Source organism: Mustelus asterias, chromosome 14 (genome assembly GCF_964213995.1).
Source record: "Mustelus asterias chromosome 14, sMusAst1.hap1.1, whole genome shotgun sequence".
NCBI classification, from domain to species: Eukaryota; Metazoa; Chordata; class Chondrichthyes; order Carcharhiniformes; family Triakidae; genus Mustelus; species Mustelus asterias.
This window is the reverse complement of record NC_135814.1, coordinates 73,982,978-74,010,730: the sequence shown is the minus strand read 5'-3', so window position 1 is coordinate 74,010,730 and position 27,753 is coordinate 73,982,978. Positions and strand designations below refer to the sequence as shown.

Below are 27,753 nucleotides of genomic sequence, written 5' to 3'. Positions count from 1 at the left end.
TACAAGAGTTAAGTTGAGCTAGTGCTACCAATTTAACATTTATTTCGTAAACACTTTGGGTATATTTCTTGGGCCCCTGTAGCCTGATTTCTGGTGGTGGAACTGGCTTTCCATTGGCTGCCAGCAGGATCTGCTGATGCCTGTAATGTTTTGCGTGGCTCGCCTGTCCTGATCCACTGCAGGGGGTCATCTTTGGTGGGACCGGATGATTCCACCAGTGGGAAGGGCCAGAAAATCCCGCCCTTATTCTTTAAGCTCAAAAATCCCACCGGGACATTCCCATTCAACTGTTATTTTCACCCAAGAGTTCCCCTATGCTTTATGGGATCTTGAGGGTTCCTGGACTTCTCCTGGAACAAAATCAAGGTATGCCACAACTCTCAGGAATTTATTTTGATTCTCTTCAATGTTCCTGCTACTCTATGGCCATAATGGCTCCTTACAGTGGCCAGGTGCATTTATGAGATGGAAAGGCTTTCACTTGCTCAATGTTCAGGTTGCATGTGACTATAGTAAGCACATCATGCAGGTGTCTCTGAGCTTTCCTTGTGTCACTTTTAGGGAACTATGGACCTGCACACCCAGCCTCATCTGTATGTTAATGTTCCTAAGGGTTCTACCATTTACAGTGTAATTCACACCTAAATGCATCACCTTACATTTGTCCAGATTAAACTCCATCTGCCATTTCTGTGTCCAAGTCTTCAATCTATCTATATCCTGTTGTGTCCTCTGACAATCCCCGGCGCTATCAGAAACTCCACCAATCTTCGTGGCATCCACAAACTTACTAATCAGACCACCCACATTTCCTCCAGATTATTTATATATGCAATAAACAACAGAGGTCCAGCATTGATCCCTGTGGAACACTACTCTTAAAACTTACAAACTTAAACTTAAAACTGGGCGTGGGCTTTTGACCCCTTCTTAATCAGTCCCTTGGTCCTTCTTTACTGAATTCTGAACTGCTCCCAATCCTCAGGTCTGCTATTTTGCTTGGCCAATTTGTTTGCCTCTCCCTTGGATCTTATACTATCTCTAATTTGGTTTGGCCAACTTTCCAGTTTTACTTTTGCACCAGACAGAATAAACAATTATTGTAGTTCACCCATGTGTTCCTTGAATGTTTGCCATTGTCCATCCACTGTCATCCCTTTTAAGTAAAGCTTCCCAATCTATCATAGCCAACTTGCACCCTATATCATCGTATTTCCTTTATTTAGTTTCAGGATCCTAGACTCAGAATCAACCACATCACTCTCCACCTTGATGAAAAATTCTATCATGTTATGGTCACTCATCTCCAAGGGGTCTCTCACAACTAGATTGCCAATTATTCCTTTCTCATGACACAATGCCCAGTCTAGAATTGCCTGCTCTCTAATTGGTTTCTTAACATATTGGTCCAGAAAACCATCTTGTATACAATCCAGGAATTCCTACTCTATGGTGTTGTGACTAATTTGGTTTGTCCAATCTATATGGGGATTGAAATCATCCATAATTATAGATTTTTTAAATTGCATGCAATCTAATTTCCTGTTTAATGCCATTCCCAACATCACCACTACAGTTTGGGGTCTATTTACAATCCATATTTACATTTTTTCCTCTTGTTGTTTCTTAGCTCGACCCATATAATTTCCACATTGTCAGAGCTAATATCCTCTGTATGGTGTTAATTTCCTCTTTAACCAGCAATGCGACTCCACTGCCTTTTCCTTTTTGCCTGTCCTTCCTAAATACTGAATACCCCAGATGTTCATTTCCCAACCTTAGTCAACCCCCCCAGTCATGTCTCCATAATCCCTACTATACCATACCTGTTTATATCTATTCATGTGATTAATTCATCCACTTTATTGTGAGTGCTCTGCGCGTTAAAGTATAAAACCTTCAGGCACGCCTTTTCTCATTACTGGTTCTGTTCCCACAATGTTTCACCGAGCCCTGTTTTGAATCTGGCCATTGGTTTCTCTGCCTCTTTAAAAATTCATTTGTGGGACACCGGGTGCCGCTGGCTGGCCAGCATTTATTGCCCATCCCTAGTTGCCCAAAGTCAGTTGAGAGTCAACCACACTGCTGTGACACTGGGGTCGCATGTAGGCCAGACCAGGTAAAGATGGCAGATTTCCTTTCCTAAAGGACATTCGTGAACCAGATGCGTTTTTCTGACAATCGGCAATGGTTTCATGGTCATCAGCAGATTCTTAATTCCAGATTTTTTAAAATTGAATTCAAATTCCACCATCTGCCGTGGTGGGATTCGAACCCGGGTCCCAGAACATTAGCTGAACATAGAACATAGAACATAGAACATTACAGCGCAGAACAGGCCCTTCGGCCCACGATGTTGCACCGACCAGTTAAAAAAAAAACTGTGACCCTCCAACCTAAACCAATTTCTTTTCGTCCATGAACCTATCTACGGATCTCTTAAACGCCCCCAAACTAGGCGCATTTACAACTGATGCTGGCAGGGCATTCCAATCCCTCACCACCCTCTGGGTAAAGAACCTACCCCTGACATCGGTTCTATAACTACCCCCCCTCAATTTAAAGCCATGCCCCCTCGTGCTGGATTTCTCCATCAGAGGAAAAAGGCTATCACTATCCACCCTATCTAAACCTCTAATCATCTTATATGTTTCAATAAGATCCCCTCTTAGCCGCCGCCTTTCCAGCGAAAACAATCCCAAATCCCTCAGCCTCTCCTCATAGGATCTCCCCTCCATACCAGGCAACATCCTGGTAAACCTCCTCTGCACCCTCTCCAAAGCCTCCACATCCTTCCTGTAATGTGGGGACCAGAACTGCACACAGTACTCCAAGTGCGGCCGCACCAGAGTTGTGTACAGTTGCAACATAACGCTACGACTCCTAAATTCAATCCCCCTACCAATAAACGCCAAGACACCATATGCCTTCTTAACAACCTTATCTACTTGATTCCCAACTTTCAGGGATCTATGCACACATACACCTAGATCCCTCTGCTCCTCCACACTATTCAAAGTCCTCCCGTTAGCCCTATACTCAACACATCTGTTATTCCTACCAAAGTGAATTACCTCACACTTCTCCGCATTAAACTCCATCCGCCACCTCTCGGCCCAACTTTGCAACCTGTCTAAGTCTTCCTGCAAACTACGACACCCTTCCTCACTGTCTACCACACCACCGACTTTGGTGTCATCAGCAAATTTGCTAATCCACCCAACTATACCCTCATCCAGATCATTAATAAATATTACAAACAGCAGTGGCCCCAAAACAGATCCCTGAGGTACACCACTTGTAACCGCACTCCATGATGAATATTTACTATCAACCACCACCCTCTGTTTCCTATCCGCTAGCCAATTCCTGATCCAATTTCCTAGATCACCCCCAATCCCATACATCTGCATTTTCTGCAGAAGCCTACCATGGTGAACCTTATCAAACGCCTTACTAAAATCCATATATACCACGTCCACTGCCTTGCCCCCATCCACCTCCTTGGTCACTTTCTCAAAAAACTCAATAAGGTTAGTAAGGCACGACCTACCTGCCACAAAACCATGCTGACTATCACCTATCAATTCATTACTCTCCAAATAACTATAAATCCTATCCCTTATAATTTTTTCCAACATCTTGCCGACAACAGAAGTGAGACTCACCGGTCTATAATTCCCGGGGAAGTCTCTGTTCCCCTTCTTAAACAATGGGACAACATTCGCTAACCTCCAATCTTCTGGTACTATACCAGAGGCCAACGACGACCTGAAGATCAGAGCCAGAGGCTCTGCAATCACTTCTCTTGCCTCCCAGAGAATCCTTGGATAAATCCCATCCGGACCAGGGGATTTATCTATTTTCAGACCCTCCAGAATATCCTGCACATCCTCCTTATCAACTGTAATACTGTCTATTCTACTCCCCTGCAACCCAGTGTCCTCCTCAGCTATATTCATGTCCCCTTGCGTGAACACCGAAGAGAAATATTGGTTCAATGCTTCACCAATCTCCTCCGGTTCCACACATAACTTCCCTCTGCCATCTATAACTGGCCCTAAACTTGCCCTAACCAACCTTCTGTTCTTGACATACCTATAGAACGCCTTAGGATTCTCTTTAACCCTATCCGCCAAAGTCTTCTCATGTCCCCTTTTAGCCCTTCTAAGCTCGCTCTTCAACTCCCTCTTAGCCAATCTAAAGCTTTCTAGTGCACTACCCGAGTGCTCACGTCTCATCCGAACATAAGCCTCCTTTTTCTTTTTAACCAACAAAGAAACTTTTTTGGTGCACCACGGTTCCCTAGCCCTACCAATTCCTCCTTGCCTGACAGGGACATACCTATCACAGACTCGCAGTAGCTGCTCCTTGAAAAAACTCCACATGTCGGACGTTCCCAGTCCCTGTAATCTCCTAGTCCAACCTATGTTTCCTAATTCTCTCCTAATAGCCTCATAATTACCCTTCCCCCAGCTAAAACCACTGGCCCGAGGTTCATGCCTATCCCTTTCCATCACTAAGGTGAACGTAACCGAATTGTGGTCACTATCACCAAAATGCACACCAACTTCCAAGTCTAGCACCTGGTCTGGCTCATTTCCCAGCACCAGATCCAATATAGCCTCACCTCTAGTTGGCCTGTCTACATACTGAGTCAAAAAACCTTCCTGCACGCTTTGAACAAAAACTGACCCCTCTAACGAGCTAGAGCTATAACAATTCCAGTCAATATTAGTCAAGTTAAAATCCCCCATAACAATTGCCCTATTACTTTCACTCCTAAGCAGGATTGACTCTGCAATCCTTTCCTCAACCTCTCTAGAACTTTTAGGAGGTCTATAAAAGACTCCCAACAGGGTGACCTCTCCTCTCCTATTTCTAATCTCCGCCCATACTACCTCAACAGATAAGTCCTCATCAAACCTCCTCTCTGACACTGTGATACAATCTCTGACCAATAATGCTACCCCTCCCCCTCTTCTACCTCCTTCCCTACTTCGACTAAAACATTTGAACCCCGGGACCTGCAGCATCCATTCCTGCCCCTGCTCTATCCATGTCTCTGAAATAGCCACAACATCGAAGTCCCAGGTACTGATCCACGCTGCAAGTTCACCCACTTTATTGCGAATACTCCTGGCATTGAAGTATACACATTTCAAACCCTGCTCCACCCCACCTCTGCAATGCCGTGCATTGCAGTCCCCATCCATGCATCCCTCACTTTCAGCCCCACTACTCAGGATCCCTCCCCCCCCCCGAATCAGTTTAAACCTCCCTGCATGGCCTTAGCAAATTTACCCCCCAGGATATTGGTCCCCTTCTGATTAAGGTGTAGACCATCCTTCTCATAGAGGTCACACCTTCCCCAGTACGAGCCCCAATTGCTTAAGTACCTGAACCCCTCCCTCCTGCACCATCCCCTCAGCCATGAATTCAAACCTTCCCTCTCCCTATTCCTCTCTAAACTATCCCGTGGTACAGGCAAGAGTCCAGAGATAACCACTCTGTCAGTCTTGGCCTTTAGTTTCCACCCCAACTCCATAAATCCCTGCCTAATATCCCCTTCCCCTATCCTCCCTATGTCGTGTGTCCCCACATGTACAATAACTTGTGGTTTATCTCCCTCCCCCCTAAGAGTCCTGAATACCCTGTCAGACACATCCCGGACCCCAGCCCCTGGTAGGCAACACACCAACCCTGAGTCCCTACCTTTAGTTCCGACCCTCCTATCTGTCCCCTTAATTGTGGAGTCCCCAATCACAAGGCCCAGTCTTTTACAGCCCCTAACCACCTGAGCTTTCTCACTCGGCTCACCCCCAGAGATCTGCTCTCTATGCTCAGTTGATTCCTCCTCAACTGTAGCCTCCAGCACCGAAAACCTATTATGGAGGGGATCCGCCCCAGGGGATTGTCTTCCCGATTGCTTCTTACCCCTCCTCCTGGCATTGACCCAAGCCTCATTTCTAGGAGTTACTATTTCTCTATAACTCCTATCAACTTCCACCTCCGCCTCCCGAATTATGCGGAGTTCCTCTAACTCCCCCTCCAGCTCCTTTACACGCTTCTCCAGAAGCTGCAATCTAATGCACTTCTTACAACTAAAATCTCCTGAAACACTACTGGATTTCCTCACCACATACATCCCACAGGAGATGCAGCATACTGCCTGAACTGCCATCCCTGAAGCCATTACCAGCAAGAAAAAAAGAAAAACAAAAAAAACTTCCCCACACTTATAATTAGGTTAGAGGAGGATGGAAGGGTGGGATCCTCTACCAGTGTAGAGGATCGGGTATCTCCTCTGCACCAATTTATAGGGCTAGGGGCCCGAGAGAAAAAAAAAAACTACAGCTACCGGCAGGCTTCGCGATGTGGCCTTCCGGTTTCCGTTAATTACAAAAAACCTCCCGAAAATTAGACAAAAAAAAAACCCAGAATTTACTCACAGTCCACAGTTTCGGGAGATGGTTCGTGTGTCAGCCAGATGGGGAGCTTGGAAACTGGTTCTGATGCAGGGGACTCAGGGGGGATGAGGTGAAATATAGGACAACACAGGTGAGGTTACTGACGGAGATATTCAAGTGTATTGACTGTCTCCTGTCATTGTTAAGAAGCTTGGAGAAGTTCAGCTCCAATTCAACAAGAGGGACCAACGCTAGAGCTTGTTCCTCTGGGCAGCCCCCGCTCCATTTCTCTGTTATGCTGCCGTCTGCAACTACTGTCCCATATTGTAGCCCTTGTGTGGGCAGGTCGCCTACTCCACTGCCTTTCCTGTTCGGCTGTAGCAACACTCCCTGTCAAATCCCGGAATCTGAGTTTCTAGATTAATAGTCTAGCGATAATACCACTAGGCCATCGCCTCCCTCACTTCTTATTCCCCTTTCTACCTCCGTGCTGGTGGCATGGCAGCACAGTGATTAGCACTGCTGTCTCACAGCGCCAGCGACCCAGGTTCGATTCCCGGCTTGGGTCACTGTCTGAGCGGAGTCTGCATGTTCTGCCTGTGTCTGCATGGGTTTCCTCCGGATGCTCCGATTTCCCACAGTCTGAAAGATGTGCTGGTTAGGTGCATTGGCCATGCTAAATTCTCTATCTGTGTGCCTGACCGAACAGGCGCCGGAGTGTGGCAACTAGGAGATTTTCACAGTAACTTTATTGCAGTGTTAATGTATGCCTACTTGTGACACGAATGAATAAACTTAAACTTAAAACTTCTGTCTTTGGTTTTGTCCTTTATTTCCCCTTCTCTGACTCCTTGAATGGGTTCCCATCCCCCTGCCATATTAGTTTAAACCCGCCCTAACCACTCTAGCAAATACTCCCCCTAGGACATCAGTCCCGGCCCTGTCCAGATGTAATCTGTCTAGTTTCTACTGGTCGCACCTATCCCAGAGCTGGTCCCAGTGCCCCAGGAATCTAAAACCCTCCCCTCACACCATCTCTTCAGCCACGTATTCAACCAATATATCCCGCTATTTCTACTCTGACTAGCACGTGGCACTGGTAGTAATCTTGAGATCACTACCTTTGAAGTCTGACTTCTGAACTTTCGTCCTAACTCCTCATATTCTGCTTTTAGGACTCATCCCTATTTTATCTGTCATTGGTACTGATGTGTACCATGACCACTGGCTGTTCATCCTTCCCCTCCAGAATGTCCTGTAATTGTTCTAAGATATCCTTGATCCTTGCACCAGGGAGGCAACATACCATCCATACCGGCCACAGAAATGCCTGTCTATTCCCCTTGCAATTGAATCCCCTGTAACTATTGCACTCTCACATTTTTTACTCCACCTTACTGCAGTAAAACCAACCATGGCGTAACAAATTTGGCTGTTGTTGCGTTCTCCTGAGAGGTCATTCCCCTCAACAGTATCCAAAGCAGTATATCTGTTCTTCAGGCAAAAAACCACAGGAGATTTCTGCACTGCCCTCTTGCTCTGCCTGATGGTCATCCACTTCCTCCCTGCCTGGGGAATCTTAGGCTGCAGTGCAACTACCTCTCTATATGTGCTCTCCTCGATACTCTCCTCGTGGATGCCCCATATCATAGTTGAGGGACTGCCCTTCTTTAGTGAGGGCTGGCAAGAGGGTGGGACGGACATAGCACTGCCATTCTCACACTCCACAGGGATGAGGTGCCGGGTGAGCTTGGTGATTTCCCCCAAACCTGGTGGCATGAACAGACAGAGTGAAGGCTCTATGGGTGAACAAAGTGAAATTTGTTGCCAAACATTCAAAACAAATTGGTGACCTATCTCACTATTGCCTATATTCACCCGTGCCCGCTAAGTGCCTATGGTTTCTTAATCTTTGTGACTTTCCCGCTCTGTCTAGGTATATCCCCTGGAACCACAGCTGAGTTTGAGGTGGCCTGCTGACTTTCACGCCCTTTTTCCTGAGATGACCTTGGCGAATGTCCTCTGGTGGGCTGGGACCAAGAGGATCCAGGCCTGCTTTTGGGCAGCACGGATGTTTGACTGCTTTTCTCCTTGCTGACAGGGGCAGAGGCATGTCACTCACAGGGAAGGCGGGGTGTCAGATGGCCTGGAGATGCCCAGGGTCCCCTGGCTGGAGGACTCTAGGCTGGACTTCTCTTCCCTTTGGATTTCCAAGGGCCCCTGTGCTACTCCATGGAATGAAGGAGCAGTTGGAGTAAGGTCCAGAGGCCCTGCTGTCCTCTGGCACTGACACTCATGCATTCTCACCAGTGCCTACACCAGGCAGTTGAAGCCCTGCACCATGGTGTAGTCATCTCCTGTCATGGAGTGCATGTCCTGCACCAAGGCCTCCACTGCAGACGCTAACCTCACAGTGTTGGCCTTGGTGCGCTGCAGTGATGGCACAATTTCCTCGGATAGAAGGTGATGGGACTCCTTCAATTGGCCTTGAACTCTGAGGAGGGCTGCTCTCATCCCTTCCTGTTACGTGGCGACTCTGCCTTTGCAGTTCCAGCATCTGTTGGACGAGTGGGCCCAGTGGCACATCATCAGCAAGGGGCTCAGCAAATGGGCTTTGGCATCCCTCCAAGGGTTCCATGGACCGTCCTTGCCTCTGCCTGCTGTGGACCTTCAGCTGTGAGGTACTCAACAGTGAGTGACCCAGAAGCCTGTCTACATATTGGACCCACTGAGGTGTAAGTATCTCTGCTGGCACTGGGTGCGGGTGACAACTGTGACGCCTCTTCAATGGTGGGTTGCAGTCGTCCCCCTTTGAGCTGCTGTAGTACGGTAGGTCCAGGGTGCGCATAGATAGTTTGGCCTGTTCCGTTGGCCAGCCTACAAGAGAAGGGACATGGCATCAGTGCATTACAGGGGATATGGAGGGAACATTGATTATCACTCAAGACTTGAGGAATGACAGCAGATGTGTTGAGGATTTTTCTGCTGTCCCCATTTCATTAGCAGCACAGCAGCATAGGCTTCCTCCACCTCGACCAACTTGAGGGCTCGCTCCTAAAGGCATGTGAGGGTTTGGAGCTCTGGCATTACTCCAGATGGCTGTGCCCACTCACGCCTGTTGTGGTTGCGTTTGTCTTTATAGGTAATTATAGGCCGGTGAGCTTGAAGTCCGTGGTAGGGAAGTTGTTGGAGAGGATTCTTAGAGATAGGATGTATGCGCATTTAGAAAGGAATAAACTCATTAACGATAGTCAGCATGGTTTTGTGAGAGGGAGGTCATGCCTCACTAACCTGGTGGAATTTTTTGAAGAAGTGACTAGAATGGTTGACGAGGGAAGGGCCGTGGATGTCGTCTATATGGACTTTAGTAAAGCGTTTGACAAAGTCCCTCATGGTAGGTTGGTGCAAAACGTTGGATCTCATGGGATAAAGGGGGAGGTGGCTAGATGGGTGGAGAACTGGCTTGGTCACAGAAGTCATGATGCGGAGATGCCGGCATTGGACTGGGGTAAGCACAGTAAGAAGTCTCACAACACCAGGTTAAAGTCCAACAGGTTTATTTGGTAGCAAATACCATAAGCTTTCGGAGCAATGCTCCTTCGTCAGATGGAGTGGTCTCTTGACTCCATCTGACGAAGGAGCATTGCTCCGAAAGCTTATGGTATTTGCTACCAAATAAACCTGTTGGACTTTAACCTGGTGTTGTGAGACTTCTTACTTGGTCACAGAAGACAGAGGGTGGTAGTGGAAGAGTCTTTTTCCGGCTGGAGGCCTGTGACTAGTGGTGTTCCGCAGGGCTCTGTATTGGGACCTCTGCTGTTTGTGATTTATATAAACGATCTGGAAGAAGGTGTAACAGGGGTGATCAGTAAGTTTGCGGACGACACGAAATTGGCTGGACTTGCAGATAGTGAGGAACATTGTCAGAGGCTACAGAAGGATATAGATAGGCTGGAAATTTGGGCAAAGAAATGGCAGATGGAGTTCAATCCAGATAAATGCGAAGTGATGCATTTTGGTAGAGCTAATGTAGGGGGGAGCTATACGATAAATGGCAGAACCATAAAGGGTGTAGATATACAGAGGGACCTGGGTGTGCAAGTCCACAGATCCTTGAAGGTGACGTCACAGGTGGAGAAGGTGGTGAAGAAGGCATATGGCATGCTTGCCTTTATAGGACGGGGCATAGAGTATAAAAGTTGGGGTCTGATGTTGCAGATGTATAGAACGTTGGTTCGGCCGCATTTGGAATACTGCGTCCAGTTCTGGTCGCCACACTACCAGAAGGACGTGGAGGCTTTAGAGAGAGTGCAGAGGAGGTTTACCAGGATGTTACCTGGTATGGAGGGGCTTGGTTATGAGGAGAGATTGGGTAAACTGGGGTTGTTCTCCCTGGAAAGACGAAGGATGAGGGGAGACTTAATAGAGGTGTATAAAATTATGAAAGGCATAGATAGGGTGAACGGTGGGAAGCTTTTCCCCAGGTCGGTGGTGACGTTCACGAGGGGTCATAGGTTCAAGGTGATGGGGGGCGAGGTTTAACACGGATATCAGAAGGACATATTTTACACAGAGGGTGGTGGGAGCCTGGAATGCGCTGCCAGGCAAGGTGGTGGAGGCGGGCACACTGGGAACGTTTAAGACTTATCTAGATAGCCACATGAACGGAGTGGGAATGGTGGGATACAAAAGAATGGTCTAGTTTGGACCAGGGAGCGGCGTGGGCTTGGAGGGCCAAAGGGCCTGTTCCTGTGCTGTATTGTTCTTGTTCTTTGTCTTGCAATGTTCTATGTTCTATGTTCTATGACACAAATAGGAAGCGTTAGGTGGGAGTCTTGACATTTAAAATAGTAATGAATTGTGGCAGGCATGGGGCTTGGGTGGGAGCTAGAGTGTGAGGAGCATATCAGCTACTGGGGGAACATGGTGCTTGTGGGAGCGAAGGGGGAACCTGGTGTTGGCAGAGGCCAAGGTGACTGAGTGAGAGAAAGGGTTGGAGTGAGAGGCGATGCAGTGGAAGACTGGGGGTGGTTCACTTACTCTGGCTGAGCGAAGAAGATCATTCATCATCTTGAAACACTGCTGCTCTGTCCTCTTCTGGGGTGCAGTTGCATTGACCAGGACTTCCATTGCATCGCAGGTGGGGGTGGTCGTCCTGCTGGATGGCTGTCTCCTGGAGTGGGGGTACAGGATGCTCCACCTCTGCACCACTCCATGAAGCAGCCTGGTGAGGGCCCCTCTGTAAAGCATAATGCTGACTTCTTTGCTGCCATCCCTGCAGCCATTGTGGAACAAGTGCTGGGGAGTCATTTATATGGAGCACCTGAATACTTGCAGAGTTGAGTCATTACACGGCGGGCAAATCAGAGGGAACGGCGTGAAACTCGTAGGAATAAAAATTAATACTAATACGCTGTAAGAATTGGACCAAAAACATGCAGGCAGGAAACACTCAATTTTTTGCACTGGAATCAGCACTCTGCCACGTTTTGGTAAGATTTCGCCCTTTGTGGCTCTGCACAAGGCACCAGAAATGTGTAGAACACGGTTTGGATAAACCAATAGCTCATTTCCTTTGCATCATTCTTGTAAATATGTGACCAGATCTCCTGCAGTGTTGCTCATAGTGAGGCTGAGAATATACTGTTTTATGTTGTATTGTATACGATATATTGTGAAGACCACTGATTTACAAAGATTGAATAAGCCAGATTGCATTGTGCAAGTGTTAGGGATATAGTTAGTATTTAATTTCTTGGATTATGGATACATTTTTGAGAAAACTGCAAATTAGTAGCTTGATGACAGTTAAAAATCCATAAAGCTGTTTGGGTAATTTCGTTTGAGCTTTGACAAAGGGTCATCTGGACTCGAAACGTCAGCTCTTTTCTCTACAGATGTTGTCAAACCTGTCGAGGTTTTCTGTGTTTTCTCTTTTGGTTTCAGATTCCAGCATCTGCAGTAATTTGCTTTTACTAGGTAATTTTGTTTCTTATTTTGTTTAAAGCAGGTGAATGACAGCTACAGTGACCAGGGAATTGAACTGCAGTGACAGGACAGGAACATTAGGGCAGTGGCAGCTGAAAAGGCAGCAGAAGAAGGGGATGTTGCTACAGTCCCAATTTTAATATCTCCAATATAATTGGTACTGTGTACTGCAGTTCCATGGTCTATGGTGGAATTACAGCTGGGAGTTTTCAGAGCTAAGCAATCAGCTTTGGAGATCAAGCTTGATTGATGCATTTAGGGATATGCAAAAAATATATGTTTACATACAGCACGTCTTCAAATAACTTTAAAATATTTTTTGAACTGTTATTTTCCTTAGTAATCAAAATTTCTCAAGTCAATACAAAAGTTTAAAAGTTCTGAAGTTACATATTTCACAATGACATGGTTAGGTTTGTTCACTGAATCTGTCTTTCAGTGACTTCATTAGTTATTTTTTCTTGAAAGTAACCTTTTAAAAGCTTGTGAAAGGGCTTTATTGAAATTAATAATCCAACTGTGGCCTCCTACCATTCCCTCCCAACACATGCCCATGGGTCTGCTGTCCCTGTCATTGGATTCAGACATGAATTAAGCTTAATCTATTTAAATGAAGTTGGGTGTTAAAGTGCCTTCATGTCACTAGCTGGGAGAAGCTTGACACTTGGCCAACTGTCCTCATGTCTGCCACTCATAGCGAGTTAAAATCAGGGCCAATATTTGTACTCAGACTGCACAACTGAAGGTCATTTTTACAGCTATAACTATAATACATGAATATTTTTCTTCAACGTTTTAATGCTTGTACTCAGTAGCTTTTCTTCAAATAGATTTTAAAAGCAGGGTAACTGCACTTGTGCCTGCCAGTTTGTGTGTAACAGAAGAATGACAGTGTTATGATTCCTTTGTTTTGTGTTCTGTACTACAGAAGGTATATTAAGTTGTGAAGTTTGGGGTGCTGAGCAGGAGCAGAGAGAGAGAGAGAGAGAGAGAAAGCTCTCATGTTAATGTTAGTCATTTTTTAAAAGATTGGTTTTTGAAGCCAACAGATTATTTCACCTGTGTTTTGTTGACAGTTAAAGATAATTGCTAAATGCTTGTTTATAACCGTGAGAGAAACAGAGAATATGAGAGGTATGACAAGAGTAAGAGAATCTTTATTACAATGTTAGATTAATTTGTGAAAGAAAACCATCAGTTGATATCAAGAGCCAACAGATTTTACTAGTGTTTCGTTGATAGTTAAAAAATGGCATTACTAATTGATATTGATGATTCTGAGGTCCAGATTTCTGATGCATTTGAGACAGTGAGGGAGAAAGATATATACATTGAGAAAGACAGTTGCTCCCCTTAGTCTAATTTGATTTTTTAGACACATTTGAAACTTGAAAGCAGATGATTCTTTGAAATTAGATATGAAAGGAGATGAGGAGAAAAATTGGTCAGAGTGGGAGGTCTTTTTGTCACCCATTCTTTTGCGGGGGTAGTTGATTGGGGGAAAGGAAATTGATAAAGATTAGGAATGAGATGACAGATAGTGGAGCAGAAAAGAGGAGGGGGTAGTGGGATTGAATGTGGTTCAAAGGGGATGGGGTAGAGGTGGTGAAGGGATGGTATAGGAAAGGAAATGAGGTTAATGGAAGGCGAAGGGAGAGGACACAAATGTGAGGGAGGGATTAGGGGTCATTTTAGGGGATTACGCAGGAGAAAGACAAAGTAAATACTTCTTCCCTTCAACCTCTACCCAAATGCAGTTTTCAGCTAAAAGTGTCTGCTTTACCCACCATACCATTTTATGCCACCCACCTCCTTCTACCTGCAAAGGAAAGCAAAAAGAAACAGAGAGGGCAATGGGCTCAGATGTACATGTTTGGGATCTTGCTGAAATTGAGCCTGCCAACATTTGTGGGATCCCAGAGATATCTGAAAATTAACATTAACATGAGTGTTCACGCCATTGGGGTACGTATTAACTGCCAACTTGATGGAGAGATTGAAAATCTTGCTAAATGTTGCTCCCTCTGTTAGGGGTCAGTTGGACTCTGGTCTTCCCAGTAAAGTGTAATACCTGCTCCCTCCACTTCTCTAATTGGACTGACATATGACGCAAGTAAACCCTCTGTATTCAAAAGATGCAGAGGGGGAACTTTCCTGTCCCGCCTGCCACGGGAATCTTAGCGGGCGAGACACAGACTGTGCAAAGTCTGTTGACCTTGGGTGAGATTTTCCAGCTTTGGGGTGGAGTGCAGCTGGAAAATCATGCCCAGAAACTCCTGATGTCTTGGTGTCCCCCAGGGATGGGTCCTCAGCCCCCTGCTCTTCAGTGTATTTATTAATGTCTTGGCAGTGATGTCGCAATTATGCTAAGTAGGTTTGCAGATTACACCAAAATCTATAGCAAGGGTAAATAGTGAAGGAATGCAATGAAATCTAAAATGATTTATCTATGCTGGGGGAGTGGGCACACAATGGCAAATAATGCTCAGTTTAGATTATTGTAGATTATTGTATTAAATGTTGGTAGAAACAAAAGCTGAACAGTTGTATCATTTATAAGGAATTATACTGAAAGATGGTGAGAGAGGAAAAGATCTTGGTGTTATTGTGCTAAGATCACTAAAGGTTCATGACCAGAAGACTAGCGAGAACCTGCATTAACAAACCTTTGGTTTGGCATCAACAGTAATATTGTGATCAATTCTGGGCATGACAATTTAGAAAGGATGTCAAAACCCTGGAGAGGGTCCAGAGGATGTTTACCAGGAGGATTCCGGAGATGAAGGAGTACAGTGGAGAGATTGGAGAAATTGGGTTTGTTTTTCTTAGAGGTAAGATGGTTAAGAGAACACTTAAGTATTCAAAATGGTGAGAGATTTTGGCAAAGCAAGATGGAAAAAACTGTTTCTTCTGGAAAGTGAGTTGATAACCAAAGTTCATTATTTTAAGCAATTGGCATAAGTACTGGAAGGAACAATTTTACATAAGTTGTTATGATTTGAAATGCACTACTTGAAAGGGTGGTGTAATCAAATTCCATGGAAACTTTCAGAAGACAATTAAACATGTATTGAAGAGAACTAATTTGCATGATTACGGGGGAGAAAATGGGTTGTGGAATTAAATTGAACAGTTCTTTCAAAGAACAGATGGGGTGAACAGAAGGGGTGAACAGGCTCCTTCTGTATAATTCTGTGTAGAGAAATTGTAATTAAAGCCAGCAGCGTACTGGTTTGTACTGGGCGGCACGGTGGCACAGCGGTTAGCAGCGCCAGGGACACATGTTCAATTCTGGCCTCGGGTCACTGTCTGCGCGGAGTTTTCACATTGTCCCTGTGTCTGCGTGGTTTCCTCTGGCTGCTCTGGTTTCCTCCCACACTCCAAAGATATGCGGGTTAGGTTGATTGACCATGCTAAATTGCTCCTTAGTATCACGGGGATAAGCAGGGTACAAAGAACAAAGAACAGTACAGCACAGGAAACAGGCCCTTCGGCCCTCCAAGCCTGTGCCACTCCTTGGTCCAGCTAGACCAATCGTTTGTATCCCTCCATTCCCAGGCTGCTCATGTGACTATCCAGGTAAGTCTTAAACGATGTCAGCGTGCCTGCCTCCACCACCCTACTTGGCAGCGCATTCCAGGCCCCCACCACCCTCTGTGTAAAAAACGTCCCTCTGATGTCTGAGTTATACTTCTCCCCTCTCAGCTTGAGCCCGTGACCCCTCGTGATCGTCACCTCCGACCTGGGAAAAAGCTTCCCACTGTTCACCCTATCTATACCCTTCATAATCTTGTACACCTCTATTAGATCTCCCCTCATTCTCCGTCTTTCCAAGGAGAACAACCCCAGTCTACCCAATCTCTCCTCATAGCTAAGACCCTCCATACCAGGCAACATCCTGGTAAACCTTCTCTGCACTCTCTCCAATGCCTCCACGTCCTTCTGGTAGTGCGGCGACCAGAACTGGATGCAGTACTCCAAATGTGGCCTAACCAGCGTTCTATACAGCTGCATCATCAGACTCCAGCTTTTATACTCTATACCCCGTCCCATAAAGGCAAGCATACCATATGCCTTCTTCACCACCTTCTCCACCTGTGTTGCCACCTTCAAGGATTTGTGGACTTGCACACCTAGGTCCCTCTGTGTTTCTATACTCCTGATGACTCTGCCATTTATTGTACAACTCCTCCCTACATTATTTCTTCCAAAATGCATCACTTCGCATTTATCCGGATTAAACTCCATCTGCCACCTCTCCGCCCAATTTTCCAGCCTATCTATATCCTGCTGTATTGCCCGACAATGCTCTTCGCTATCCGCAATTCCAGCCATCTTCGTGAGATCCGCAAACTTGCTGATAACACCAGTTACACCTTCTTCCAAATCATTTATTTATATCACAAATAGCAGAGGTCCCAGTACAGAGCCCTGCGGAACACCACTGGTCACAGACCTCCAGCCGGAAAAAGACCCTTCGACCACTACCCTCTGTCTCCTATGGCCAAGCCAGTTCTCCACCCATCTAGCCACTTCTCCTTGTATCCCATGAGCCTTAACCTTCTTAACCAACCTGCCATGTGGGACTTTGTCAAATGCCTTACTGAAATCCATATCGACGACATCCACGGCCCTTCCTTCATCAAGCGTTTTTGTCACTTCCTCAAAAAACTCCACCAAATTTGTAAGGCACGACCTCCCTCTTACAAAACCATGCTGTCTGTCACTAATGAGATTGTTCCGTTCTAAATGCACATACATCCTGTCTCTAAGAATCCTCTCCAACAACTTCCCTACCACGGACGTCAAGCTCACCGGCCTATAATTTCCTGGGTTATCCCTGCTACCCTTCTTAAACAACGGGACCACATTCGCTATCCTCCAATCCTCAGGGACCTCACCCGTGTCCAAAGAAGCGACAAAGATTTCCGTCAGAGGCCCAGCAATTTCATCTCTCGTCTCCCTGAGCAGTCGAGGATAGATGTCATCAGGCCCTGGGGCTTTGTCAGTTTTAATGTTCCCTAAAAAAACCTAACACTTCCATTCTTGTAATGGAGATTTTCTCTAACGGGTCAACACCTCCCTCCGAGACACTCCCGGTTAACACGCCCCTCTCCTTCGTGAATACCGATGCAAAGTATTCATTTAGGATCTCCCCTATTCCCTTGGGTTGTAAGCATAATTCCCCTCCTTTGTCCCTGAGAGGTCCGATTTTCTCCCTGACAACTCTTTTGTTCCTAACGTATGAATAGAATGCCTTAGGATTCTCCTTAATCCTGCCTGCCAAGTACATCTCGTGACCTCTTTTTGCCCTTCTAACTCCCCGTTTGAGTTCTTTCCTACTCTCTCTGTATTCCTCCAGAGCTCCATCTGTTTTCAGTTGCCTGGACTTAACGTACGTCTCCCTTTTCATTTTAATCAGATCCTCAATTTCCCTGGTTATCCACGGCTCTCGAATCCTACCTTTCCTATCTTTCCTTTTTACAGGCACATGCCTATCCTGCAGCCTTATCAATAGTTCCTTAAAAGACTCCCACATGCCAGACGCGGACTTACCCTCGAACATCCTCTCCCAATCAACATCCACCAATTCCTGCCTAATCCGGCTATAGTCAGCCTTCCCCCAATTTAGCACCCTGCCTGTAGGACAGCACTCATCCTTGTCCATTACTATCCTAAAGTTAACAGAGTTGTGGTCACTATTTGCCACATGTTCCCCTATCGAAACTTTGACGACCTGACCGGGCTCATTTCCCAGAGCTAGGTCCAGTATAGCCCCCTCTCTAGTCGGGGGTAAATATGTGGGGTTTCGGGAATAGGGTGGGATTGTTGTTGGTGCAGGTTTGATGGGCCGAATGGCCTCTTTCTGCACGATGGATTCAATAATATAATTAATAGAAACCTTCAGTATAAATTGATTAACACCATTTTGCCACTATACTTTTCACTGGTCACAGTATTGAGAATACTGTGGCCAATTCTGTTTCTCCTATATTCTATAATAAGGCCTTGCAAAGAGAGGGCAACAAGAATGATTGCTAATTTAAAGAACGACTCAGACTCAAAGACTTTGATCTATTTACATAGGCTTAGTGACCAGGTAGTCTATAAAATAATTAAAGGGCTGGATTGCATCCTATTGATAAATTATTCACTTTGAAGAAAGTGAAAAAGACCAAGGGTCAGGGATTCAAATTAAGTAAACTTTGGAATAGACTGGGTGGTAGGTGGTTCTTTTTCAAGAGCATTGTAAGCCTCTGAAATATATTTCCAGTTGGTGTGGTAAGTTCTGACTGCCTGCATATTATCAAGAGGGAGCTGGACCAATTTCTGATTGGGATAGAGAATGCGTCATATAGAAGGTAAATGGTTTTATGGATAATACTTGGTTCAGATGCTCTCACTGTTTTTTTAATCGCTTGAGGGGCTCGGAGAACATGGTTGCAGAGATTGAAGATGTGGTGAGTGGAGTTCAGAAGAAGTGTTTAGTCTTGCTGGTCCAGCTTTCATTGGTTGGGAGAGGCTTGATGGTCTAGTTGGTCTTTTCCTCACTATTAGTTTGAAAACATCAGAGACAGGTAGGTGAATAACCTTATTGTGAGTGACCTAGTTCTTTGATCTACAAAATGCAATGTCACAGGTAATCAACTGGTTGGGCAAGTTTCATCTTGACAGAAAAGCATTACAAAGAGAAAGAAATCTGACGGAAATAGTGATGTCTATGGCTGCAATTTTCCCAAAAGCCTTGTCATAGCAGCGAGAAAGCCGGAGCGATTCTTGCCAGTCCGTCTGGTGTGGACTGGACCGTAATTATCCCACACATAGGGTGTGACCTTACTAGCCATTCAGATCACACTCCTGCTGGAGCGAGGCTGGAGAATTTGACCCACAAAAATCTCCGTTCACTGCAGCGGAATGGGAAAATCCTGTCGGCGTGAATGGTCATAACATTTCAGCCTTGAAAGAGTGGTGAGCTGCGCGCCGGTTCTGCGAGGGGTGGGATCTAAGCATATCAATTAACCTGGTGGCAAAACGATCAACCACCATTTTGAACAGGCACCCCAATCTCTCAGTGAGCTGGGAGATCCCCTCCCTCCCCCCACAGACATCGGAACCCTCTCCCCCACCCCAACATCGGTGGCATATTTTCCCACCCCCTCCCTGACATGGATCTTCAGCATCGGGGCGTTGGGTCCCTCCCAATATGTCCCCCTGCATGGTTCCCAACATGCTCCCCCTTCATGAACCCCCTTCATAGCCTCCCCCATAGCCCCACCCCCACTCAGGCTCACCCCTACTGAGACCCCACCCCCTTGGCACTACCTCTGGCACACTCTCAGAGCCTAACTGTGTCAGTTGGGCACTGCTAGATGGGCACTGGGTGGCCTTCAATGGCCTTCAAGCCCTCCAGCATGGCCATCAAGCTTGGTCTTCAATAGTAGTGACCAATAGTGATTCTTGCTGGGCTAATGCCATGCCTGAGGGTTGTAAGGTCCAGGAAGCTGGGAAAATCCAGTGTTGAACTGTTGCTACCAGGTTGACTACCTTAAAGTGAAGCCAAAATAGTATGTGCTAGGAAAGTGAATATGATGTGGTGTAGCTAAAGATTGAGAGAGTGAAATTGCTTCTATTTGTCTATTTGATGTATGTGTTGGGATTGATCAAGGGACTACATGTAGACATATAGGTACATTAAGTAAAGAGATCACTCAGTAGCGTGCATACCTCCACCATACTGTGTTAACTCAAATTGTTACAATTATGCATCCCTTCTTTGATCCTTATCACTACCTGATTGATGCTCTGGAACTACAAAGTGGGGAAAAAAATTAACACTTCCATCTTAATGAGGAGACTTTAGGCTGATCTACATCCAGCAACCTGGACTGAAAACTGCATACATTTTGACTGTTGTGAGAAATTCCACCACAGCAGCTGAGACAGTTAAAACAGTCAACAGCATTCTAAATAATTAAACTCTCAGCATTCTAAAATTAACCCAATTTGCCCTCTCCCCTAATGTTTACAGATTCTTACCCTATCTATGTAACACATTTTAATTGAAATCTGTCTCTCAGTTTTGAGATTAAGGGAGGGGTTTTATGGCCTTGTTCTTCCTGAAACTGTAAATCCCACCTGAGGCCAGTAGACCTTCCTGTGCTCTGCCCATCGCCAGTTCCGATTCCTGTGGCGGGTGGACCGGTAGAATTCTGGCCATTGTATTTATAAACAGACAAACAAACAAGTGGCAAAAATATGACATTTCAGTGGTGGAGGTTCTTTGAACTTCTTGAATGCAAGACTGGGCGGAGAAGTGGCAGATGGACTTCAACCCGGATAAGTGTGTGGTGATCCATTTTGGCAGATCCAATGGGATGAAGCAGCAGTATAATATGAAGGGTACCATTCTTAGCAGTGTAGAGGATCAGAAGGACCTTGGGGTCCGGGTCCATAGGACTCTTAAATCGGCCTCGTAGGTGGAGGATGTGGTCAAGAAGGCGTACGGCGTACTGGCCTTCATTAATCGAGGGATTGAGTTTAGGAGTCGGGAGATAATGCTGCAGCTTTATAGGACCCTGGTTAGACCCCACTTGGAGTACTGCGCGCAGTTCTGGTCACCTCATTACAGGAAAGATGTTGAAGCCATTGAAAGGGTGCAGAGGAGATTTACAAGGATGTTGCCTGGATTGGGGGGCATGCCTTATGAGGATAGGTTGAGGGAGCTTGGTCTCTTCTCCCTGGAGAGACGCAGGATGAGAGGTGACCTGATAGAGGTTTACAAGATGTTGAGAGATCTGGATAGGGTAGACTCTCAGAGGCTATTTCCAAGGGCTGAAATGGTTGCTACGAGAGGACACAGGTTTAAGGTGCTGGGGGGTAGGTACAGAGGAGATGTCAGGGGTAAGTTTTTCACTCAGAGGGTGGTGGGTGAGTGGAATCGGCTGACGTCGGTGGTGGTGGAGGCAAACTCGTTGGGGTCTTTTAAGAGACTTCTGGATGAGTACATGGGATTTAATGGGATTGAGGGCTATAGATAGGACTAGAGGCGGGGATGTGATCGGCGCAACTTGTGGGCCGAAGGGCCTGTTTGTGCTGTGGCTTTCTATGTTCTATGTTCTATGTTCATAGATTCCTATTACTTGGTAAAATTACTGAACCTAACAATTGATTAAATGGTTCCAAAACAAATATTTCTGTAACTTGCTTAGTTCAACTGTGTGCCATTGACTAATGAATGCCATTAATGTAATTCAAGTATCTTAGAATGACTATGTAGTATACACATTCATTGGTGACCTTGGATCTATTGGCGATGTAGTGCCCACAAATAGCGATAAGCTACATGTTAGATTATAGCAGTGGCAGAGCTCATGACAGCTACCTTTATAATGCACAGCTTGAGCTAGCATTGCTATTAGGTTAGTAGGATTTAGGAATTCATTGGTTAATATATCCTATAGTTGGAATGTCAGTAGGTAAGCACCATGCCTGAGCAGCCTGGCCTCTACCCCATTTATAGTCATGGAGTCAAAGGATCTTAGAGCATAGAAAAGGCCCTTCGGCCCATCGAGTCTGCACTGACAACTACCATGAAAGGCGTGCTAATCCCATTTTCCTGCACTTGTCTCATATCCTTGAATGTTATGATATTCGAGTGCCCATCCAAATATTTTTTAAAGGTTGCAAGGTTTCGAGCCTCCACTACATTCCCAGACAGTGCACTCCAGATTCCCCCTTCCCTCTGAGTGAAAAGGTTTTTTCTCAGATCACCTCTGAATGTCCTGTCCCTTTTCCTAAAACTATGCCCCCTCATGATTGACCCCTCAACCAAGGGGAACAGCTGCTCCCTGCTCACCCTGTCCATACCCCTCATAATCGTATACACTTCAATCATGCCCCCCCTTAGCCTTCTCTGCTCTAAAGAAAACAGTCCAAGCCTATCCAGTCTCTCCTTTATAGCTCAAATGTTCCATCCCAGGCAATATCCTGGTGAACGTACTCCATACCCCCTCTCGTGCTGTCAGATCCTTCCTATAGTGAGGTGACCAGAACTGCACACAGTACTCCAGCTGTGGCCTAAACAATGCTCTGTACAACTTCAACATTACCTCCTTGCTCTTATACACTGATGAAAGCAAGTGTCCCATGTGACTTCTTAACTATTATATTCACGTGCTGTGCCGCCTTCAGAGATCTGTGAATAATTATCCCAACATCCCTCTGTTCCTCTGAGCTATCTAGTGACCTGCCATTCATTAAATACTCCTTCATCTTGTTTCTTCTTCCAAAGTGCATTATCTCGCACTTCTCAGGGTTAAATACCATCTGCCACTGCTCTGCCCATCTGACCAACCATCTATATCTTCCTGTAACTAACAACCATTTTCTTCACTATTAACCACCCTACCAATCTTGGTATCATCTTCAAACTTGCATGACATTTCCCCCCACATTTCTCCTCTTTCTTTCCAAGATGCATTATCAATGGGAAATCAATGGTAACCTTTTTAGAATGGGGGAAAATGCAAAACTGGAAGATCTACAGCAGTAGACCATGTGGCAATGCAACTAAAAGAAAATTGGCAAATCTGTATATCACGTCTTTACAGCACTTTTAAAATCTGCATTTTTGCCCCATAGCCCTTTAAACTTACTTCACTGACTGTGGTAATGCTGGATGCCTATATTATAGAGATGTGAGTTATGCCATGTAGAGATTATAATGAGGCAAATAGACATTTATAGTCACTCGGCATAAATTCATGAGACTGATTTACAGGGAAACTTTGTTGGAAATGCAGCAGAAGTCCCATTTATACATGTCAACTTGAAATTCTGGCAAAGTTGTGTCAGAGCGGAACTAACTGAGGAACTTCCTGACCTACAAAAATTTCCACTTCTTTTAAATGTGCTCACTATTACTTAGGTGGCCGCATCCAATATCTTGCTGAAATGATGCCCAAAATTGTGTTGAATGCCAACATCAGTGGAGATCATATATACTTTTCCAGATTTCTTTCCCATTCATCTGAAATGGAGTTGCTGGCGTTGGACTGAGGTAGGCACAGTAAGTAGTCTCACAACACCAGGTTAGAGTCCAACAGGTTTATTTGGTAGCACAAGCTTTCAGAGTGCTGCTCTTTCATCAGGTGAGTACAGGACTCACTGTATCCTCACAGAATCCTGTACTCACCTGATGAAGGAGCAGCACTCCGAAAGCTCGTGCTACCAAATAAACCTGTTGGACTTTAACCTGGTGTTGTGAGACTACTTACTGTGCATTCATCTGAAATTGAATAGTAAAACACGAGAAAATTTAGGCTCAATGTCTGAAGTAAGTTCCAAACCATTCAATTTATTATAATGCTGCTTTGTACATGAAACCGCATTTGATGGGAGGATGGATTGAATCATTAGGCAAGGAGGTCTGCTGACTGGATTTGTGACTCTCCTAATTTATCAGTCATTAAAATTATTAACTAGAAAATTGGAACCTGGTCTGGTGAACTCTGAACTTTGTTTGTCCAATCTGCTGTTTGAGTGAAATTTCAAACCAGATGCACTTACCTCCTAAAACATAATTTATTACTACTTTTCAAATTGTTTCTTGTGCACTTAGAATAAATATTTTTTCTTTTTTTCTTTGTTATAGTCTGGTGTTAAAACCACTCTGAAACCAATAATCTTGGATGAAATCCTCGAAGAAAACAAAAGAAAAATTATTGACATAATTGCCAAAGAAAGTTTAGGACCTGAAGAGCATACCAAACAATATGATAAGTATACCATGCTCATCAATAGGCAAGCAGACTTGGACGTAGAACAATTCCTGAATGAAGAACATACATTTGAAGAGGCGGCGCAGGAAATAATTAAATATCTGAAACTGAAAGAGGAAATTAAGTACCAATCTCAAAAGGTACCTACTAACTTAAGTTTCAATGATAAATTATGTAATTATGTATTTATATACGAATGAATTAACCTTACATTTTCTTAATTGTTACATGTATTAATTGTTCCATTTATGAAGCAGTTTGATCTACATTTGATAACTATACTAGATGGTAATATGAACATTACTATTTTATCTAGGTAATTAGCAGATCATATTTTTAAAAATTCCTTTGCTAGCACAATTTTTCATACAGCTATACTAAAATATTATTTATTTTGTTTAATTGCCTTAATTTTTTCTCTAGGTTGTTCGCCTGGGGATGTTTGAGGTGCACTGTGATGAGCTCATTAGGGCTCTTGTGAAACGGGCAGAAACCCTGCATGAGAAACTTCTGAACATGCTAAACAAATATCACCAGGATGCAAATAAAGCGTTAGTACTATTCCAAAACTGTGTCTTAAACATAGTATGTTTTGGCGAGATCCCCATATAATTCCTCCACCTCGTAATTGGAGCTGCTTAGTGCGTGCTATTTAGTTTTTTCCAAACTTTCTTTCTGTTGCTAAACCCCACAACACCTTTTCCTATTTCTGCTAACTGCTAGATACTCAATTCCAATCTAGTAGATGGTATGCTGTCTACCTGGTGCGTGGGTGAGAGTCATCTCAAGCTGGCTTGAAAGGATATTGTAGAGTGAGAATGAAGATCTAGTCATAGGAAAGATTAGCCAAGAGATCCTGTTCATATTGCACCAGTAGCTAGGAGCTAAATTAAAAAATGGAACGTCATGTGCAAACTGATGTAGCAATAGGCAGATTAGGTAGGTGAACGTGTGGCTGAAGGACTCATGTGGGACACCAGCAATTGATAGAAACACGCTCTATTGTGGGGACAAGATCCACCTCAACCAGTTGAGTCAAGCTCCTGTTGGAAAGGATGAATATAGTGATTACAGTTATGTTCAATTAATAAATGTGGGTGGCAGAGAGCTAAAGTGGATAAGATAATATTAATAATTCTAAAGTCTCACAGACTAGTCCAGCAACAGCCTGACATAGTCATTCTCACGAAATTATACCTTACAGATAACACCCCAGACACCACCATTACCATCCCTGGATATGTCCTGTCCCACTGACAGGACAGACCCAGCAGAGGTGGCGGCACAGTGGTATACAGTCGAGAGGGAGTTGATCTGGGAGTCATTAACATTGACTCTGGACCTCATGAAGTCTCATGGCTTCGGGTTAAACATGGGCAAGGAAACCTCTTGCTGGTCACCACGTACAGTCCTCCTTCGGCTGATGAATCAGTATTCCTCCATGTTGAACAACACTTGGCGGAAGCACTGAGGGTGGCAAGGGTGCAAAATGTACTCTGGATGAGATTTCAATGTCCACCACCAAGAGTGGCTCGGCAGCAGCACTACTGATCGAGCTGGTCCTAAAGGACATAACTGCTAGACCGGGTCTGAAGCAGGTGGTGAAGGAACCAACAAGAAGAAATAACATACTTGACCTCATTCTTACCAATCTGCCGGCTGCAGATGCATCTGTCCATGATAATATCGCTAAGAGTGACCACTGCACAGTCCTTGTGGAGACGAAGTCCTGCCTTTACATTGAGAATAACCTCCATCGTGTTGTGTGGCACTATCACCGTGCTAAATGGGACAGACTTTGAACCGATCTAGCAACTCAAGACTGGGCATCCATGAGGCGCTGTGGGCCATCAACAGCAGTGGAACTGTACTCCAGCACAATCTACAACCTCATGGCCCGGCATATCCCCCACTCAACCATTTCCATCAAGTCAGGAGATCAACCCTGGTTTAATGGAGAGTGCAGGAGGGCACGCCAGGGGCAGCACCAGGCATACCTAAAAATGAGGTGTCAACCTGGTGAAGCTACCAAACAGGACTACTTGCATGCCAAACAGCAAAAACAGCAAGTGATAGACAGAGCTAAGCGATCCCACAACCAATGGATCAGATCTAAGCTTTGCTGTCCTTCCACATCCAGTCAAGAATGGTGGTGGACAATTAAACAACTCACCGGAGGAGGAGGCTCCACAAATATCCCCATCCTAAATGATGGGGAAGCCCATCACATTAGTGCAAAAGATAAGGCTGAAGTATTCAGCCAGAAGTGCCGAGTGGATGATCCATCTCGGCCTCCTCCAGTGACCCCCAGCATCTCAGATGCCAGTCTCCAGCCAATTCGATTCACTCCATGTGATATCAAGAAACAGTTGGAGGCACTGGATACTGCAAAGGCAATGGGCCCTGACAACATTCCGGCAATAGTACTGAAGACTTGTGCTCCAGAACTTGCCGCTTCCCTAGCCATGCTCTTCCAGTACTGTTACAACACTGGTATCTACCCAACAATGTGGAAAATTGCCCAGGTATGTCCTGTACACAAAATGAACATCTCGCCAAGGCCATCCCCACACCCCCACTTCTTGCCTTCAAACAGCCGCACAACCTCAAACAGACCATTGTCCGCAGCAAACTATCCAGCCTTCAGGAGAACAGTGACCACGACACCACACGACCCTGCCACAGCAACCTCTGCAAGACGTGCCGGATCATCGACACGGATGCCATCATCTCACGTGAGAACACCATCCACCAGGTACACGATACATACACTTGCAACTCGGCCAACGTTGTCTACCTGATACGCTGCAGGAAAGGATGTCCAGAGACATGGTACATTGGGGAAACCATGCAGATGCTATGACAACGGATGAATGAACACCGCTCGACAATCACCAGGCAAGACTGTTTTCTTTCTGTTGGGGAGCACTTCAGCAGTCACAGGCATTCAGCCTCTGATCTTCGGGTAAGCATTCTCCAAGGCGGCCTTCACGACACACAACAACGCAGGGTCACTGAGCAGAAACTTATAGCCAAGTTCCGCACACATGAGGACGGCCTCAACTGGGATCTTGGATTCATGTCACACTATCTGTAACCCCCACAACTTGCCTGGACTTGCAAAATCTCACTAGCTGTCCTGTCTGGAGACAATATACATCTCTTTAACCTGTGCTTAATGCTCTCCACTCACATTGTCTGTACCTTGAAGACTTGATTAGCTGTATTAGCATTGATTAGCTTGATTAGCATTCCAATCATTATTCTGTACATTGAGATTGTGTCTCTGTATGCCCTGTTTGTGAGCACATCTCCCACTCCGCTTGACGAAGGGGCAGCGCTCCGAAAGCTAGTGGCATTTGCTACCAAATAAACCTGTTGGACTTTAACCTGGTGGTGTTAGACTTCTTACTGTGTTTACCCCAGTCCAACGCCGGCATCTCCACATCCTGTACACAAAAAGCAGGACAAATCCAACCCGGCCAATTACTGCCCAATCAGTTTACTCTCGATCATCAGTAAAGGAAGGGATCATTAACAGTGCTATCAAGCAGCACCTGCTTAGCAATAACCTG

The 27,753-nt window shown here is 45.3% G+C and overlaps 1 protein-coding gene across 1 annotated transcript in view; it reads left to right on the top strand.

Moving 5' to 3' along the window:
- The window catches only part of dnah7 (dynein, axonemal, heavy chain 7), a 468,798-nt gene that overhangs the window by 81,849 nt on the left and 359,196 nt on the right, over positions 1 to 27,753 (top strand). The window contains exons 12-13 of the mRNA XM_078228625.1: positions 24,052 to 24,318; positions 24,602 to 24,729. Of these exons, the coding sequence (XP_078084751.1) occupies positions 24,052 to 24,318; positions 24,602 to 24,729 (395 nt within the window). The remainder of the gene's footprint in view (positions 1 to 24,051; positions 24,319 to 24,601; positions 24,730 to 27,753) is intronic.